General features: G+C 36.6%; 1 protein-coding gene across 5 annotated transcripts in view; it reads right to left on the reverse strand.

Moving 5' to 3' along the window:
- CRB1 (crumbs cell polarity complex component 1) overlaps window positions 1-20562 on the reverse strand; it is a 282711-nt gene that overhangs the window by 205996 nt on the left and 56153 nt on the right. For 3 of the 5 annotated variants that reach the window (XM_050765233.1, XM_050765223.1, XM_050765191.1), the window contains exon 1: window positions 1365-2139. The exons of 1 other annotated variant lie outside the window; for it this stretch is intronic. In XM_050765233.1, the coding sequence (XP_050621190.1) occupies window positions 1365-1434 (70 nt within the window). In that variant the 5' untranslated portion in view covers window positions 1435-2139. Of the gene's footprint in view, window positions 1-1364; window positions 2141-20562 lie in introns of those variants that run through there. One more of the 5 variants, XM_050765212.1, reaches the window with a different exon arrangement.

Consider the following 20562-nt stretch of genomic DNA (forward strand, 5'->3'; position numbering starts at 1 on the left):
AAATGATGTATATGTACGTATCAATTCATAGTCATTATCTTTTTAATTAAAGATATCACATATTCATTTCCTTTAAAACAAACTGCAGCAAACTGTAGGAATTTTCATATATATTGCATTGAATGACAAAGCTCTTTGCCATAAAACGCACCATAAAGTCACTTCACATTCATCTTATGTCTTATTTTTCTCCCTTTTTCTTCCTACCTGCACAACTAAACACAGCACTTCTCTTCCTCATTCCTCATTACCTGGGGCTCACATTAAGTTTCAAGGAGGGTAGATAACTATTTAAATAACAACTCCTTAACAAATATATCTCTGAAAAAATTCCTTTGTGCCTGTGTGTTGCAGTCACGTATCTTACTGATCATTTGTTTAAAGTTTGAGTTGGTTTTTCTGTACCTGCCATCAGCTACCTACCCATAGCATTTACTTATTTCTTCACTCAGTCTCTAATATATGTTCAACTGTAAACCGTACAAGTAACAATCTCACTGGTGCAGCCACAGAAGGTGACCCAGATTACACAACACCGTGTGCTAATGCCAAGTTGTCTTGTTCAACGGCAGCTGCTCTATGCTTTGCCTTATTGATATTCAGATTCAACAGACACAAATCACATGGCCCCTTTGACAAGCACACACTCTCCCTGTCTTCGTTTTAAACGTGTTCAATAGCTACTGTCCTTCATAAACACACTGCTGGGGCCATTTGGTCTCCTCTGATTTTCTATCCTGCCATAGAACTGACAAGATTATCTCAGAAACATTGCTCTTGTTTCTATTTGGGGAAGTTTGTGGAAAATAATATCTTCATTTATAAAACAGAAACACATAACAGTAAAAGCCCATTTCTCTGGTGAAAGAAACACTTTGAACCATTACTCTCTGGGAAACATTGAGACTATCTCCTTGATTATGAGAGCAAATGTTGCAATACAGAGTTATTTAAAAGTGAAGATAAATATATAGTACATGGGAATAAAATGAAATATAGCTTATGAATAACTTCCTTTTAAAGGATATCAATCAGTAAGGGCTAAATCTATTTTGTAAAAGTGTAAACACAACAAAATATCTTCTCGTCTATGTGACCATTTCATTCTCCAGCTCACTACTACAAAGGTTACAAACAAAATTTCTGTACCTGAATACCTACTGGAAATCATAGAATCTTAAAATTGACTGTTCACATTAACTGGTATCACTGATTTCTTTAACACATGACACTTAAAAAAACAAATAAAAACTTCTTTTTTAGCATTGTATTTTATAGAACATGTAACATTATCCATTGTTTGTAAGAAATACAATAAGCCAGAAATAAACCAGGAAAAAATGCCCAAAGTGGGAAATGCTTACTTTTTATGTAGATGAGCAGTGAAAAACTGAGGTAGAAGATGAGAAGGTAGTTAATATTCTTAAGTGCCATGGTCTTATTTACAGAACATCCTCTGGTGTGTTGCTGGTGGTCTGGTCCCAATCCGGCTCCTGATCCCTGTCTGTCTCAGAGAGGAGCGGGTGCCTCAGAATCCCCAGGTGCCATCTCTGTCCCACCCCACTTACAGCTCCTTCACAGAAAACACAGGGACTTAGATTCAAAAAGCAGTTTGTGCTTCTTAGCATCACTTACACCAGAGGATGGGGTGATTTTTCAAACCTGGTGCAGATTTTTTCAGGCTGGATTGGATTCATTTCCCCCCTCAAGCCTTTGCTATGAGTTTTTTTCTGTTAATGCTGTCTCCTCAAAAGGGCCTACATTGGGATAGTGTCTTCAATTGATCTCAATAGATGGATTAATTTCTGATAACTGTCTTGCCACATAATTATGATCTGGCAACTTTTAACGGAATACCGTATGTTCTTGTATATTTACTTTCATCTTCAGAACACAATTCACAGACAAGTAATCTTTTCTGTTCATAAATTATATTCCCACAACTCAGATTTCTGTTGTTTATAAGTTGGGCCAAGACAGAATAAAACTTAAACTATTGCATAAAATGAACAGAGTTCTGGAGATTATTCAGGGGTAGATCTTGTCCATAAGCCCAGAGCTCATTTTATTCTTGGTTCATGAAATTATATGCTCTGGGATTTCTTGAGCTTTTGTTTTACTATAATTGATGAATGTAAACATGTTTGCTTATTTAAAAAATACACTTGTTTTAAATACAACGATATTTTCTCAGATTAAATTGTTGAAGTCCTTAAAATTATATTTTTATTAGACACCATGAAAACATCCATTAATTAAAATCAGAATGCTTTATTTTCTAATTGATGTTAGTGCTAGTACATAGCCTTTTCCCATTGTTAAAACTATTCACTTTTACTCTTTAAAATGCAATTTCTATGGCTGATTTTTGCAAAGCTTTATAAATCTGCCAGATGTTTAACTATATAACATATATTTTGAAGTCTTTATGTTTTCTGCCCATGTCTCTAATATCTTGATAGTCAGCTTAATGGTTTTTATTAGCATTATTCTCTCACATACTCACAGATTTACTTGCTAAAATAGGGTTTATCCTTTTAAAATTATTTAATTTTTATAGAATTCATGACAATTATTATTTTTAAAGATTTTTTCCTCCTCTCATGCAAATAATTTAACTTGGGCAATTTAACAATAAGAGCAAAAGAATTTCAGGTTACAGAAGCATTATTAACTCCCTACTCTAATCCCTGTGTTTTGTCAACTGGAGAATTGAGAAGCAGAGCAATTATTCTGTGTGCTCAGAGTCTGGTGGGTCACTATCAACATTAGGACCAGAGTCTTCCCATGATTTCTAGAACATTAGTTCTTCAATAAATCTTGTGAAGTCTCTTTTCATCTTTATTCCTATGTGTTCTTTCATGCCTTTTGCAACAATACCATTCTGGGACATCTACACACTGAACCAACTTGATCTCCATTCGTCCTAAAGAGGCCTCCACAATGAACCCCAAGACTAAGGAATTTATAACATGTAAGGCCAATTGATAGACTGGAAAAAAAAGTGAATAGACTCAGGTAAAAAATCTGATGGTATTAGAAAGCCTTCTGTTAGGGTGTGTTTAGGAGTGTCACAATCAAAGAAACAAAGAAAATTAGTTTTTCAAAAGACAAAAGTGTCAATGAAAATAAGTAGTTGAGAGAATATGTTATACAAAGAATGGTTATAGGAATTATATACATGGAGTTTGAATATAAAAAATTAAGTGGATATAGCCATTATAAAAATGAGTCAATGGGTACCATGTGTCAGATTTGGGCTAGTCAGGAATTCCTTTAGAAAAAAGAAGTAGTATTTACGTTGATTTTCAAGCATAAGTATGGGTATGCTGTAGTCTAAATGGTTTCCCCGCTTCCCAAATTCACATGTTGAAACCTAATCCCCAATGTGATAGTATCAAGAGGTGGGGAGTTTTGAAAGGTGATTAGGCCTAACCTTCATGAATGGGATTACTGCCCTTATAAAAGAAGCCTGAGGGAGTTTATTTGCCCCGGCACCACATGAGGAGACACAGAAGGAACCTTCTAAGAGGAACAGGCCTTTGGCAGCTACCAAATTTGCTGGTACCTTGATGTTGCTCTTCTCAGTCTCCAAAATTATAAGAAATCAATTTCTGTTATTAAAAATTACCCAGTCTAAATTTTGTTATAGCAGCATGAACAAACTAGGGGTATAAGAAATAAATAGGGCAAGACTGAAGTGTAAGAGTTTTACAGGAAAAGGATATTATATAGGAATAGAGGCCTAAAGCAGTTGGGCAAATCAAGAAACTAGAAATATTCTGATATTGCAGAAACGTAGGTGTGAAGAGATGTCAGGAAATAAGACTCAGCAAATCCACAAAATCAAGCAAGTTTAATTTTCAATATGAGGAAAGCACACCATTAATAGGTTTTAAGTAGTGAATTCACATACTCAGAGTTGTGTTTAGAAAGACAAATCTAGCAGCAATGTAGCAATGGTTGGAAAAGGGCAGATGGAAAGCACAGAAACCAGTGAGAAAAGGATATTGCTGTTGTCCACAAGAGAGATGATAAGGGACTGAACTAAAGCAGAGACAGTGGGGATGATAAAACAAAACAAAACAGCAATAAACTAGATATATCTAAAGACATATAGAGAATAAGGCAACATGAAAACTAATTTTATCAAGTATTGAGTTTTGGCATTTGGGATATTATTAATGTCATTCATAAAAATGAAGAATATAGATAAGGGCACCTATACAAGGAACAGCAAAAACCATCCTTCCCAAGTAAGAAATATGTAAGTGAGCTCAACAGCAATAAAGTAAAATAACCAATTGAGATAGACAATTCTTGACTTTTGGAATGGAGAGAGAGAGAGAGAGAGAGAGAAGGGAGGGAGGGAAGGAACAAAGGAAAGAAAAGGAAGGAAAGAGGGAGGAAGGAAGGAAGGAAGGACAAAAGGACAGAAAAAAGCAGGAGAGAGGGAGGAAGGGAAAAAAGAAGGAAATAAAGAAAAGAGCAGTTCAGAAATAAGAAATCAATGAGAACTGAGATGAAACTAAACTCTCATGTGGAAATGCTACAATTCACAGTTCACAAATGGTTCCCATGGAAGCCAACCTCTACCAAAGATGAGCTCACACAGCTTAAAACTATGAATCAAACTAGAAACCCACTGCCATGGCAGACATTGGACACAATGAATGGGAACATTCACACTCAAAAGATTCATGATAATGGAGCTAACTTAAGGGATTATAAAATAACACTTTGTTAAGATACAGAAAAAAAGTATCACAGAAAATAAGTGGTTGAGAAAATATGTTATACAAAGAATGCACTGTTCTGGCCGGGCACGGTGGCTCACACCTGTAATCCCAGCACTTTGGGAGGCCGAGGCGGGTGGATCACCTGAGGTCAGGAGATTGAGACCATCCTGGTCAACATGGTGAAACTCTGTCTCTACTAAAAAAATACAAAAGTTAGCTAGGCGTGGTAGCAGCCACCGTAATCCTAGCTACTCAGGAGGCTGAGACATGAGAATCCTTTGAACCTGGGAGGTGGAGATCGCAGTGAGCCAAGATCATGCCACTGCACTCCAGTCTGGCTGACAGAGTGAGACTTTGTCTCAAAAAAAAAAAAAAAAAAAAAAAAGACAGAAAGAAAGAAAGAAAAAGAAAAAAAAAAGAATGCACTGTTCTTATGTACTGTTCATGGGTAAATTAGTACAACCTTTATGGAAAACAATAAGGAAATTACTCAAATGACTTAAAATAGAACTATCATTTGATCCAGTAATCCCATTACTGTGTAACTGCCCAAAAGAAAAGGAATCATTACATGAAAAAGATACCTGTACTTGTATGTTTAATGCAGTACTATTCACAACAGCAAAGAAATGTCCATCAGTGGATGATTGGATAAAGAAAATATGGTCTACATATATAACACAATGGAACACAATTCAGCCATAAAAAATGAAATCATGTATTTTACAGCAACATGGATGGAACTGGAACCCATTATCTGAAGGAAAACAACTCAGACACAGAAACACAAATAATGCATGTTCTCACTTATAAATGGGAGCTAAATAATGTGTACACATAGATGCAGAGTGTGAAATGATAGACGATGGAGACTTGGAAGGTTGAGAGGGTTGGAGGAGGGACAGATGATGACAAGTTACTTAATGGGTGTAAAGTACATTGGTGATGGATACACTAAAAGCCTAAACTTCACTGCTCTGCAATATGTCCATGTGACAAATTGTGCCTTTTAAATATATGCAAATAAAAATTTTCAAGGGATGAAAGAATGCATTTATTTTATAAAACAAGAACAAGACATGATAAAAATGATTGGGCCTATTTGAAAATAAACTGAAGATAAATTCTAAAAATAAAAAAGTCATTAAAACTTTTTGAAAAATTTAACTAGTAACTTAAATAGTAGATGACACTACAATAAACTAAACAGAAGATCTGAAGTTTTTTTTAGAATAGATCAATGTGAGATAAGGAATTGGTGAAAAAGAATGAACAGTAAAGAGACATAGAAAATAGAACAGAAAGTTGTATCTCAGAAGCGAGGAAAAAATTGGGAGAAGGTAAGTACCAAGAACTAATGGACTAGAGTTTTCAGATATGAAAAAATATGACTTCTCCAATTTAGAAAAGCTCACTGAATCCCTAGAAAATATTACATTTAAAGTGCAACAAAATAATTACCACAAAAACAAAAATTGACAATTGGGACCTAATTAAACCAAAGAGCTCTGCAAAGCAAAGAAACTATCATCAGAGTGAACAATCTACAGAATGGGAGAAAATTTTTGCAAACTATGCATCCAGCAAAGGTCCTGTAATTCTCCAGAATCTGTAAGGAACTTAATCAGTTCAATAAGCAAAAAATAACCCATTAAAAAGTGGGCAAAAGACATGAACAGACACTTCTCAAAAGAAGACATATAAGCAGCCAATAAACATGTAACAAAATGCTCAACATCACTGATCATCAGAGAAATGCAAATCAAAACTACAATGAGATGCCATCTCACACCAGTTCGAAAGAATATTTTTTTTTTAAGTCAAAAAACAACAGATGCTGGTGAGGCTGTAGATAAAGGGAACACTTACACACTGTTGATGGGAATGTAAATTAGTTCAGCCACTGTGAAAAGCTGTTTGAAGATTTCTCAAAGAACTTAAAACAGAAATACCATTTGATCTAGCAATACCATTTCTGGGTATATACCCGAAGGAAAATAAATCATTCTACAAAAAATACACATGCAACCATGTGTTCATTACAGCACTATTCACAATAGCAAAGACATGGAATCAACCTAGGGTCCCATCAACGGTGGATTGGATAAAGTAAATGTGATACACAAACAAGACGGAATACTTTGTAGCCATAAAAACAACAAAATCGCGTCCTTTGCAAGAACATGGATGCAGCTGCAGGCCATTATCCTAAGCAAAATGATGCAGGAAGAGAAAAATCAAATGCCGCATGTTCTCACTTATAAGTGGGAGCTAAATATTGGGTACACATAGACATAAAGATGGGAACAATACACACTGAGGACTACTGCTGAGAAGAAGTGGGTGAAGGGCTGAAAACTATCTATTGGGTGCTATGCTCACTACCTGGGCAACAGGATCATTCATACCTCAAACCTCAGTGTCACACAATATACCCATGTAACATATCTGTACATGTACCCCCAGTATCTAAAAGTTAAATTTTTTAAAAAAGAAAAATAAAAACATACAGTGCAGTAAAATAAGTAAAATAAAATCTTAAAAGTCAGCATTTGTCGTTAAAGTCTAAAATGTTTACGGTAGAGCAATAATCAAAATGATGAAAGACTTTTCATGAATAAATTAGGTGCCATAAAACAAAGAAAGTAGGAGAAGAGGAAGATTTATAGATAAAAATAGAAGGTACAGTTTTAAAATATATTCAATTTGAGCTGTCTATTCAAAACCAACTGGAGATCCAGAACGCAGTAGGTTCTGGAGATACAATTTCAGAATGTAGGACAGCTGTTCTTATTGGTGGAAATTCTTGATGCCATATTAATGTACAAGCATTTGTTTGTTTTACACATACTATACAAAAGGTATATTATATATACACCTGCTATATATCAGACACTAGAGTCATCATCAGTAATTTGCATGTTTAAGACAGGGTCATCACCCTTGTTGAATTAAACTCTGGTGAGCAGATGCAGTCTTCTGAGGAGAAAAGTACTTTATCTCCCAGTTCCTTGATATTCAAAATTGATCTAATAAGGGTACAAAGATTTATCTTCAGTTCAGTTCTGTGTATTATAGATTCTTTTACACACATCATCTCACTTAATACAGCATCTCCACAAAGTAGATTAAGTTAACCCTAATTGACAATGGTAAAGAAGAGATTGAGAGACCCAAGTTACCTGTATAATAAGTGCTGTAGTTCAGATTCACACCCAACTTGCTTATTCCAATGTTCTTAATTATTGTTATAATGGTATTTATTGTTAATTACATAATTATAAATGTATTCTTGTGAAAAACCCCAAATATTAGGATAAAGGATCTTTGATAAACAACAATCCCACACTCCTCTCCAGAAGTAATCATTGTTATTTGTTAATGAATATCATTTTATACCACTCTCTGCTACAGTTTGATAAATACATAGATGATGGATAGATGATGTATAGATGAATAGAGACTAAATATTATTTTGCTTCTTTTCTTAAATAATGGTATGATACTCTATGTATTATTCTGCAACTTGCTTTTCTCATTAAACAGTGTGTCTTGAAGATTTCGGCATTTAACTCACATACTTTTTAATGCCACATGGCATTTCATAGTATACATGTGCTATAGTTTAATGATTTCATTTTTCTGGGCATCAATGTTTCAAATTTACTTTACGTAAACAATGATTAATAAAAATCATTTTCACAACTGTTTGTTTAAATGCATAAGAGTTTCTCTAGGGTAAATGCTAAAATTTACCTTAGGCAAATACAGAAATTTTGAGGATAAATTTTGAAGCTGGCTATTGGGTATGTAAAGGTATATCATATTATTTATTCTATGTTTGTATAGATTTTTTTAAATTAATTACAACAAACTTGAAATTTTAAATTTGCATATTTTTCTTATTTAGAAAAATTGAGCATCTTTTAGCATTTGTATTTACTCCTCAATGATTTGCCAACTCATATCATATTCACGTTTCTATCAACTCTTTAAGAATTTTTATTTAGTTAGTTGTAGCATTTATTTATAAAGGTTTGATCTTAATTCTTAGTCTGCTATAAATGTTGAAAATGTTTCTTCTCAGTAGTTTCATTTTCTCTTAAAGTTTATAGTTTTTCTTTATACTATTTGATTTTGAAAATTTTTTATGACTTTTATTTTTGTGTTATTAAAGAAGGCTTTTTTTTCTCATCAGGCTTACTAACACAGGGATTCCCATTGAGTTTTATTCCAAATTTTATTTTAAAAATTTAAAATACATGTATTAAAATTTCTTAAAATTTTATGACTTTAACCCACATGGAATAAATTTTTATGAATGGTCTATCTTACATATTTAATTTTATTTCTAAATTATAGACTTAACTTTATTCCCAGATGGATAGCCAATGTCCAAACTACAAAATCATGTATAAAACCGGTGTATATAAAAATTTTTTGTTTAATTAAACTTTTGTGATTCCTCTGCCAGTAAATTTAAACTTAGTTGTTTCTTTTTCTCCTCCTCTTCCTCCTCCTCCTCCTCCTCCTTCTTCTCTCTCTCTCTCTCTCTCTCTCTCTCTCTCTTTCTTTCTTTCTTTTTTTAGGGTCTCTGTCACCCATCCTGGAGTGCAGGCAATAGCGCGATGTCAGCTTGCTGCCTCAGCAGCACGGGCTCAAGGGATCTTCCCAACCTCAGCTTCCGGAGTACCTGGAATTACAGCCAGGCTCCAATGTGCCTTCTTCATTTTTTTTTTTTTTTTTAAAGACGTGGAGTCTCACTGTGTTCCTCAGGGGCTGGTCTTTAACTTCTGAGCTCAGGCAGTCCACCCACTTTGGCCTCCCAAAGTGCTGGGATTACAGGCCTGAGCCACCACGCCTGGCCTGAAACTTTCTTTTACAAGTTTGCCTTCCCTTGTACAGTTTATCTTCCAGATTAGTTTTCTAAGCAGCTGCTCTATCTCCTTTCAACAACAACTATTCCAAGTATAATGGGGATTTCGTTTATTGTATAAGTTAATGAGGGGATAATTGATATTTTTTCAATATTGCATTTTTCTTCTTTCTTTTTTTTTACTTTAAGTTCAGGGATACGAGTGCAGAATGTGCAGGTTTGTTACATAGGTATACATATGCCATGGTGGTTTGCTGCACCAATCAACCCATTACCTAGGTTTTAAGCCCCACATGCATTAGCTATTTGTCCTGATGTTCTCCCTCCCCTCACCCCTGACCCCACTGACAGGCCTGGTGTGTGTTTTTCCCCTCCCTGTGTCCATGTGTTCTCATTGTTCAACTCCCACTTGTGAGTGACAACATGCAGTCTTTGGTTTTCTGTTCCTGTGTTAGTTTGCTGAAGATGATTGCTTAAAGCTTCATCCGTGTCCCTGCAAAGGACATGATCTCATTCCTTTTCATGCCTGCATAGTATCCCATGGTGTATAGGTGCCACATTTTATTTATCCAGTCTATCATTGATGGTCATTTGGGTTGATTCCATGTCTTTGCTATAGTGAATAGCACTGCAATGAACATATGTATGCATGTATCTTTAAAACAGAATGATTTATATTCCTTTGGGTATATACCCAGTAATGGGATTGCTGGGTCAAATGGTATTTCTGCTTCTAGATCTTTGAGGAATCACCACACTGTCTTTCACAATGGTTGAACTAACTTACATTCCCACCAACAGTGTAAAAGCATTCCTATTTCTCCAAACCTCGTCAGCATCTGTTGTTTCTTGAAAAACTACTCTTCAAAGTATAATGGGGATTGCCTTTATTGCAAAAGCTAATGAGGGGATAATTGATACCTTTTCAATATTGCAATTTTCAGTATCTGAATAATCTTACAATATTTAACACATATTGAGTCATTCTTATAAGCCAGACACTTTCTAAAACCTTTCTATGCATTCTTTATTTAATATCTATCATAACACTATGAAGCAGGTTCTATTTTTTCCATTTTATAGATGATAAAAATACAAAGATCCAGTGATTTATCTCAGTTATCACAGCCAATAGGTCACTCTAGAAGAGAAGACAATGTAGAGTAAGAAAAGGAGAGGGTCAGCAGCCACACTAATACTTAATAATTGGAGGATAAGAACCCAGAGATTTAAGAGAAATAACCAGGATATTGTGGTGTCATGGAAGAGAGGAAAGAGGGTCAGAAAAGAGAGTGACGAACAGTGGTAATGCTGCAGGAAAGTGAAGTCTGATAAGGACCAATTCGATTTGGCAGGAAGGGGATTTTTAGTGACCTTGGTGACAGGAATATCAATGGAGCATTGGGACAAAATCCAAATATCAGTTATTTTTATGAGTGAATTCAACATTAGCAAGTAGAGACAGTAAGTGCAAAGTACACGTTCCAAAAGATGGGTGTGCAGAAAACATGGGACGGGGAGGCAAAGTTTAAAAGGGATTTATGGCCAAATACTTTTTTTTAACATGAAATACATGCCAAAAAAGAAGAAAAAAAAAAAAAAAAGGAACCAGAAAAACTGAAGGTATGAAACAGATAAGGATATTTGATGGAGCAAGCTTCCTGAGGAGGTGAGCAAAATGGGATCCATTTGGGTTACAAACAATCCAATTATACAATTTTAGTTATGTTTAAATGTACAATTAAATTGTTAGCAACTATAGTCACCCTATTGTGTTATCAAATACTAGTTCTTATTTATTCTTTCTAACTATTTAGAAGAAAAGATAATATCAAGTACTTAAATAAAGAGACGAATTGAAGAAACAGAGAAATGGAAAGGCTGCAAGACTCATCTACCAGCTTTGATAACAGAGTAAAGGGTACAGCTGAACTGAAATCCAGCTAAATTCATTTGTAATGCTGCTAAAAAGCACGGTGGCATGATCTTTCCAGCAGCAAAAAGAGTGCTAGCACAGAAGCAGAGCTGGCAGACTACAGGATTACTTCAGGAATGAGAGCTTTCAGAGTGGAAGGATAAGTAATAGGTGGAGGCCTTACAAGCAATGCTTAGAGACAATGGCAACTGAGGTAACTAATGAGGGAAGTTATGAACAGACAAGGAAAAAATGAGGTTTCATTGGATTAGAGGTATTTATGTGGTAGAGAAGCAGATGAAATGAGACTGCGGTTGAATTCAGACAGTGGGATATTGAAGTCTGTAAATATAAAAGAAAGAACTGATTAGGCTTGATCTAGGCTAAATTGGAACCATGGTGGAGATTGCAAAAAAATTATTTGGTGTAGCCTAAGAAAACTATATAATGAATAGCTATTTAATAAAGTTCACCCCCACAAGTAGGTATTCAAGTAGATGAGGATCAATTCAGTGAAAGACTTGTAATGGTTAATTGTATATGTCAACTTGACCTGGCTAAGAGATGCCCAGATAACTTGTAAAACATTATTTCTGGGTGTGTAGTGGGGGTGTTTCCAAAAGATATTACCATCTGAATCAGTAGGCTGAGTAAAGAAGATCTGCCCTCTCCAAAGCAGGTGAGCATCATCCAATCCTTTGGGAATCCAAACAGAACAAAAAGGTGGAAGAAGGGCAATTTTACTCTCTCTTCTTGAGCTAGGACATTTCTCTTCTCCTTCCCTCAGACATTAGTTCTTAGGCCTTTGGTCTCTGGGACTTATTCCAGCGGCACCCCCCAGTTTTCAGGCCTTTGGACTTGGATCAAGAGTTACATCATTGGCTTCCCTGGTTCTCAAGCCTTCGGACTCAGACTGAATTACAACACTTTGGCTTTTCTGGTTCTCCAGCTGGCAGATGGCATATCATGGGAGTGAATGTGAGCCAATTTTCCTAATAAATTACACAAACATATACACACACACCAATCCTACAGGTTCTGTTTCTTTGTAGAATTCTGACTAATATAGGACTAAATATATCTTTTTCCCTAAAGACTTCTAAGACACCCTCCAAGTTTTTTCTACTGTATTCTGTGAGCTAGAGAGAAGTAGAATAAAGGAGAAAAATCAATTTCCTGCTGTTCAGAGAAAGTAGAAAATTATGTAAAACATTTCCTCAAAAGACATAGAATTTCATTACATGTAGCTTTACTCCACTTGGAGCCCTTCTGCTCACTGAGCATTTAAAAAAAGCAGGAATACAGATTTACACAAAATAAATTTTGATAAGTGTCTTAAACATATAAGTACATATATCAAATAAAGAGTTGTATATTTGAATCTGGAACTCATCAGAGAACTCTGAGTTAGATATATAAATTGACATAATGAGGCACATTAAGCTATTTGGAGAGATAATAACACTTAGCAGGTAAGAGGAGATTATTATAAAAAATAATAATAATAATAATAAAGGAATCAACAAGGACTAATCTCTGTGGCTCACTTAGCTCAGTAAATCTAAAAGAACAAGACCAAGAAAAAGCAGCCAGTGAGTAGAAGGAGAATCCAGAAAAGATGGTTACCTAGAAGGCCAAGAAGTATTTCTCTAAGAACAGAGTGATTAACTAAGTCATCTACTACTAAGATGATGACTGAGAGCTGGTTGTTAGTTTGGTGACATGAAAGTCACTGATGACCTTGATAAGAGAAATTTCAATGTGTTCAAGAGAAAATGCAAGGAGAAATAAATGCAGATTGAAAATGCAAGGGACATGTAAGGGATATGTATATATACATACATATATATAATACATATTGTAATGTGTGTCTGTGTGTGTGTATATATGTGTGTGTGTGTGTGTGTGTGTATGTTCTATATTATTATAGAACATTTAAATGCTGTTGGGAATGACCCAGTAGATAGGGAAAGTTTTGACACCTTTCTACTCTCCTACTACCCTACAGAAAGTTAAGAAAAGGAGTTTGCTTCAAAATCTGTGTTTTCAGAACTTAATCCACATCAGTGCTAGGTACTCATGAAGTATCAGAATGAATCACTCATTAAATTTGCTTTATTACCCCTAGCTCCAACACTTCAGATGTTGGTAATGGTATTGTTTTAAAAACGGAGTATTTCTTAAGTATAGGTCTGTCATTTTTCTTTGCACATTTGAGCAATTGATTGACAGGCAGAAGAGTCCTTTTTTCTCCAAAACAGGCATTATGTGCCAGTAATCAACATGCATTCAACTGCGGGCTCCTTCTTGTAATTACTAATGCTCATTTCCAACTAGGATGTGAACAGTTGAAAAGTACTGACTTGATAAATATTTTCTATGGCTAGATTCACATCAAAGAATTTAGATTTCTTGGACTGCAAGTAACAAATTACCTTAAGAAAATAAAGAATTTATTGGCAGGATACTCAGTGCAGCACAGAATAGATGAGAATTCAAGAGAATAGGTATGAATAGAATGGAACTATTGTGGTGTGGAGTCCAGACAATAAGCATCACACACAATTTCATAAGGAAAATACCATTCAAATGAGTGAATTTTAATTTTTTTTTTCCTATTTTTCCTTCAAAGTCCAGGAAGAGAGAGTCAGAGTAGCCTCCCTAGGGTAGGGCAGTGCACCTTGACTTGCAGTACAGTATTTTAAAACTACACTCAATGGAAAAGTATAACTCCCCAAAAGGAATTTAGCACACTGCTATCAAATGAAAGAGAAATGGATGCAGGCAACCGAAAGGAGAAATGACCATGAGAGACCTCAGGCAAAAAAATTAATTAAGTATTCATGACAGGTTTGAGTGTCCTTACCACGCTTTTAAAATTAAAAACAACAACAACAAAATCCAGTGAGTGAAGTCATTGTACATGATGGCACATGAAAAAATTAGACCCTGTTGAAGATAAGATCCGTCACAAAATCACTGACTACATTAAAGATGTGCATATATGTGTTACTGAGGTTTGCAATCATTGAATTGAGGTATACTTCCAGAATTATAGGGGAAACAAATATTATAAATTCTGGAAGTCATATAAGATAAAGCAATTATTTGATTAGCTTACTGGCATATATAAACTTACTTTATTCAAACCCTATAATTGCCTTCAGAAATTATTATATTTCATTTAAAGACAGATAAAGGTGTACTTTTAAAAACTGATTTGGAGTTCTGGAAGCAGCCCTGGTTCTAGTTAATTTATGTTCCTATTTGGAAATTAAGACAGCTGAAGCTTTTTTGCTTCTCCTCATTCAATTATCATCACTACAGAGAAGTAGAAATAGCAACAGAGCCTGACATTCAGGTAAGAGAGACGATATAAAAAAAACATATTCTGTTCATATCATAAATCACGGTGACACTACTAAGAAAAGAATGTGAACAATTCTGAGTAGTTGTCATCAATGACATCAATATTAATTTCAAAAATCATCTGTGGACTGAAACCTTTAGCTCCCTATAATATTTTTTCTTATATCTTGCTATAAATAATGATTGCACAGATTCTGTGTGAGTATCACTCATGACAAGGAATGGCCAAAAAAGTACAAAGGGATTCATGTGCTGACCCCTTACTTTGGAGAACTTGTGTTGCCTTCCCAGGCAAATAATCACAAGGTACACAAGTCTGAAGAATCTCCAGGAAGCTTTCTATCAAATATATGTGTGGTGGCTTTCTTCCCATGAACTATACTTATATCTATAAATAAATGTATCTAGCCTCTCTGTAAAGAAGGAGAAGAGATATATGAATTAGGAGGATGAAGAGGTAGAGAATGGAGGCCCAGAGTTTGGATCAATAGCTGCCTGAAGCATTTTCACCATTAGCATCCCTAGGACATTTAGCGCTTTGGGAATATTTATTTGCCAATGTGTTTATTACAAAAACAAACCTCTCAAAATATCAGATCCAGACTTTTTTTTATCTCACCTGGCTTACTTATAGGGGGTAATCGAAGCTATCAGCACAAAAAGCTTGTTATTTCCTTAAACCCTTGATAGTTTTTGGCAAATGAAACTATAAGCTTAAAAATTCAAACCCATTAAGAAAAAAATTCAAAACAAAGAAATTTTAGAGAAATTTTTCTTTATCAAATGATTCTTTGGTTTGCAAAAGGGTAAACCCATACATTATATTATGTACTTTCCAAAAATAATCTGTATTTTTAAAATCTTCCCTAAAAAGCAGATTTTTGGTAAAGTACGGTTGATGTAAATATTCATGTGTAATTTCTTTGTTGTAGCATTAAAAATCATTTGTGAAGCCCAAAATATATACCAGGTTTGGGGGAAAAAATGTGAATTAATTCAATCTCTTACATGAAGAGCTTATATTAAAATTGGTATAAACAACCACAAAGTGGATTATAACATGATATACTGTTTTTAAAAATGTTCAAAGTGCTATGAAAGCATGAATGAAAAAGTGATTAATTCTTTCTAAAATTTCAGAGACAACTTCATAAGTGCCATTTTAAATAGACTTTTAAAGAATAAATAAGAATAAGTATGCCAAGTAGCAGAGTTTGATAAAGAAATTCAGGGCCCAGGAGAAAACAGAATGTATTTATTTGCAGAATCAGCAAATAATTGGGATTGCCTTGACTAAGGAATGCTGAGAGAGAAGTAATGAAAGGTATGTCTGCAAGAGTAGACTATGGGCAGATTTTGTGAGCGGAAATGTCATGCCAGTAAGTTTAGAGAGTCAACAAACCATTTTAAAGAGAGGAGTTGTGATGGTTAATTTTATGTGTCAATTTTACTAGACTAATGGATGTCCAGATAGCTGGTAAAAAAATACTTTCTGGATGTGCCTGTGAAGGTATTTCCAGAGGGATTAGCATTTGAATTGATAATCTGAGTAAAGAAGATCTGCCTTCACCAATGTGAATGAGCGTCATCCAACCCACTGAGAACCCAAACAGAACAAGAAGACAGATGTAAGGGCGAATTTGTTCTGTCTGTTTGGGTTGACACATCCATCTTCTACTGCCCTCAGACATCGGAGCTCCTGGCCTTTGGACTTGAGCTGAATTAATCCACTGGCTTTTCTGGTTCTCCAGCTTGCAGTATAAAGCTCATAGGACTTCTCATCCTTCATAATCACTTGAGCCAATTCCCATAATAATTTTTATGTATATAAACACACACATATATATAAAATCTCTTATTGGCTTTTTTCTGTAGAGCCCTGATATAGGAGTGATATAATCAGGCTAGTGATTTAAGTTTAAGAATGATAATTCTAGCTTAGTATGAGGGATAAAATGGAATCACTAGAATATAGTGATTATAGTCATATAGGGCATGAAGGGGGAGAAGAGAATGTACTGTGGTTTGCAAGACCAACTTTACATAGCCACCTATTTCGAGACCTGAAAGCTAAGAATGGAATAGGTTTTTATATATTTAAATGTTTAAAAAATCAAATAATATTCTATGACATGCAAAAATTATATAAAATTCAAGTTTCTATGTCCATAAAGTTTCACTGGAGCACAGCTATGTTCATTTGTATACATATTATCTATGATTGCATTCATACTACAATTGAGTAGAGACCACACGGCCCACAAAGCTTAAAATATTTACTACCTAGAACTTTACCAAAAAGATTGCTGACCCCTGATTTAGGGTGTGAACAAAACTGTGGATGGCTAGGTCCAATATGAGTTACATTCAGAAAGGTCCTACTACCATAAGTAAAAAGCAAAACCTAAAAATATTAATGGCTGAGTTATTAACCTAGTTCAATTTCTGGTAACTAACAAAGATCCCAAATAAGGAAAAATATAACTATCAGACAATATTGGATAAACTGACAGTAAGCAGACAATCTCTCCTCCTTCTATTTACCACCACATTACCAAGTGAAATTATTTAAAACACACACACACATCCCACACGCACATTCATGTGTTCACAAAGACATGAAAAATTTGGAAAGCCCATATTGCACTGAAAACTTGAGAAGGGAACAAGCTTTGGAGAAAAAAATTTAAGGAATTTCTGACAGATATAGTGTCATAAACAAAAGATTTAAGGAAGTCAGGTGTGTCCGGAATTGGTGGGTTCTTGGTCTCAGTGACTTCAAAAATGAAGCCACAGACCTTCGCGGTGAGTGTTACAGTTCTTAAAGATGGTGTGTCCATAGTTTGTTCCTTCAGACGTTCAGATGTGTCTGGAGCTTCTTCCTTCTGGTGGGTTCGTGGTCTTGCTGTCAAGAGTGAAGCTGCAGACTTTCACTTTCATGATGAGTGTTAAGCTCTTAAAGGCAGCATAGACCCAAAGAGTCAGCAGCAGCAAGATTTATTGCAAAGAGTGAAAGAGCAAAGTTCTCACAGTCTGGAATGTGACCCGCGGGTTGCCACTGCAGGCTCCTGCAACCTGCTTTTATTCCTTTATCTGACCCCACTCACATCCTGTTGATTGGTCCATTTTACAGAGAGCTGATTGGTCTATTTTACAGAGAGCTGATTGGTCCGTTTTAACAGAGTGCTGATTGGTGCGTTTACAATCCTTGAGCTAGACACAAGAGTGCTGACTGGTGCCTTTACAATCCTTGAGCTAAACACAGAGTGCTAGACAGAAAAGTTCTCCAAGTCTCCACTAGGTTAGCTAGATAGAGAGTTAGCTAGATACAGAGTACCAATTGGTGTATTTACAAACTTTTGAGCTAGACACAGAGTACTGATTGGTGTATTTACAAACCCTGAGCTAGACACAGAGTGCTGATTGGTGTATTTACCATCCCCTAGCTGGACATAAATGTTCTCTAAGTCCCCATCTGGCTCAGGAGCCCAGCTGGCTTCACCTAGTGGATCCTGCACATGGGCTGCAGGCGGAGCTGCCGGCTCGTCCTGAGCTGCACTTGCACTCTTCAGCCTTTGGGCGGTCCATGGGACTGGGCGCCATGGAGCAAGGGGCAGCGCCCATTGGGGAGGCTCGGGCGGCACGGTAGCCCACAGCAGAGGGGGAGCTCAGACATGGCAGGCAGCAGGTCCCGAGCCATGCCCCACGGGGAGGCAGCTAAGGCCCAGCAAGAATTTGAGTGCAGCACCCGCAGGCCGGCACTGCTGGGGGACCCGGCACAACCTCGGCAGCTGCTGGCCCAGGTGCTAAGCCCCACCGGCCGCTCCCCGTGCGGGGCCGCTGAGCCCGTGTCCGTGCCTGCTGGAACTTGCACTGGCCCGCCAGCGCCGCACGCAGCCCCGGTTCCCACCCGCACCTCTCCCTCCACACTTCCCCGCAAGCAGAGGGAGGAGGCTCTGGCCTCAGCCGGCCCAGAGAGGGGCTCCCACGGTGCCGGTGCCGTGGCGGGCTGAAGGACTCCTCAAGCGCCACCAGAGTGGACGCTGAGGCGGAGGAGGTGCTGAGAGTGAAGGCTGCTAGCACACTGTCACCTCTCACCAGGGAGGATCAATATGTAACTTCCATTCTGGAGAAAGTGGTTTCATTTGCCATGACAAAAGTAGAAGAGATATTTTGAGGAATAGGGATTAAAGGCTCAAGCTTTGATGTCAGCCAGTCCTGAGCTTTAATGCTATCATTGTAACTTTATTCATTAAATAAATATTTAATAAATACCAACTGTATACCAAGCAATTACATGATATTATACAAGCTTAAAATCTCTGAACCTGTTTCTTAAGCCGGGTTCTTAAATGGTACCTTACAGATCTATTGTGAAAATCAAATAACAACCACTACCACTACCACCATTAAAACAAAGACAACAACAACAACCAAAACACTTCTATTGTGCTTATGATGGGCTCAGCATTGCTTTAAGTATTTTATATACTAATTTATTTTAATTATAACACCATTTTACAGATAAGGAAACCAAAATACAGAGAAGTTAAGCAAATTGAACAATTTTCACAGCTTGTGAGGGAAGACCTGTGATTGGAAATCAGATACTCTGTATTCATAGTTCATGCTCTTAACCACTGTGTGTTATTATTTCTCCAAATAAGATAAAGTATGGAAAGTATCATGATGTCTGTGTTTCTGTTGTTCAATAAAAAATGGCAGCCGGGCTTGATGGCTCACGCCTGTAATCCCAGCACTTTGGGAGGCCAAGGCCAGCAGATCAGGAGGCGGGCAGATCAGGAGGTCAGGTTAACCGTCCTGGCTAACGCGGTAAAACCCGTCCCTACTAAAAATAGAAAAAATTAACCGGGCTTGGTGGCGGGTGCCTTTAGTCCCACCTACTCAGGAGGCTGAGGCAAGAGAATGGCGTGAACCCGGGAGGTGGAGCTTGCAGTGAGCTGAGATCGCACCACTGCACTCCAGCCTGGGCGACAGAGTGAGACTCCGTCTCAAAAAAAAAAAAAAAAAAAAAAAAAAGGCTATAACTACATTTTATGGAAATCACTTAAAACTTCAATATAAAGTAAGGACTACCATGTGGGCGGAATGGAAGACAGATGGAAATTATTTCATTTTTAAAACCTTTTTGCAGATTAATGACTTTCAGAAGAAGCTCTTGCAGGAGACACAAGGAAAAGAAAAACCATACCATACAAAAACCACATGGCGAAGAAACAGGGCTTCTTCTGACTGTGGTGCAGCTCCTCCCTGAGGCAATAAGCTACTCTCCTAGGAAGGATGTCAGCCAGAGCCACACATGTGCCCATAATGAAGGTTAGATACAAAAGTAAATTAGACAGGAAAGCTAATGGCAGGTACTATAATACCAACAAACACAGGCTTGAACAGAGAAAATATTCCTTTGCTGTAACTACACAAACCCCGTCTCTACGCCCCTATGCTGCTGAATCACTGAGCTGGTGTAACGTATATCAACCAACCCTCCCATGTGATGTGATGTGATGTGATGCCATGCGATGCAATGTGATGTGATGTGATGTGATGTGATGTGATGTGATGTGATGTGATCTCAGAAAGATGACATTAACAGAATGAAAGCAGACAGGAAGGGAGTCCTAAAATAATCTAACTGTAAAGTT

The sequence above is a fragment of the Macaca thibetana genome, chromosome 1 (assembly GCF_024542745.1).
Source record: "Macaca thibetana thibetana isolate TM-01 chromosome 1, ASM2454274v1, whole genome shotgun sequence".
Classification (NCBI taxonomy): Eukaryota; Metazoa; Chordata; class Mammalia; order Primates; family Cercopithecidae; genus Macaca; species Macaca thibetana.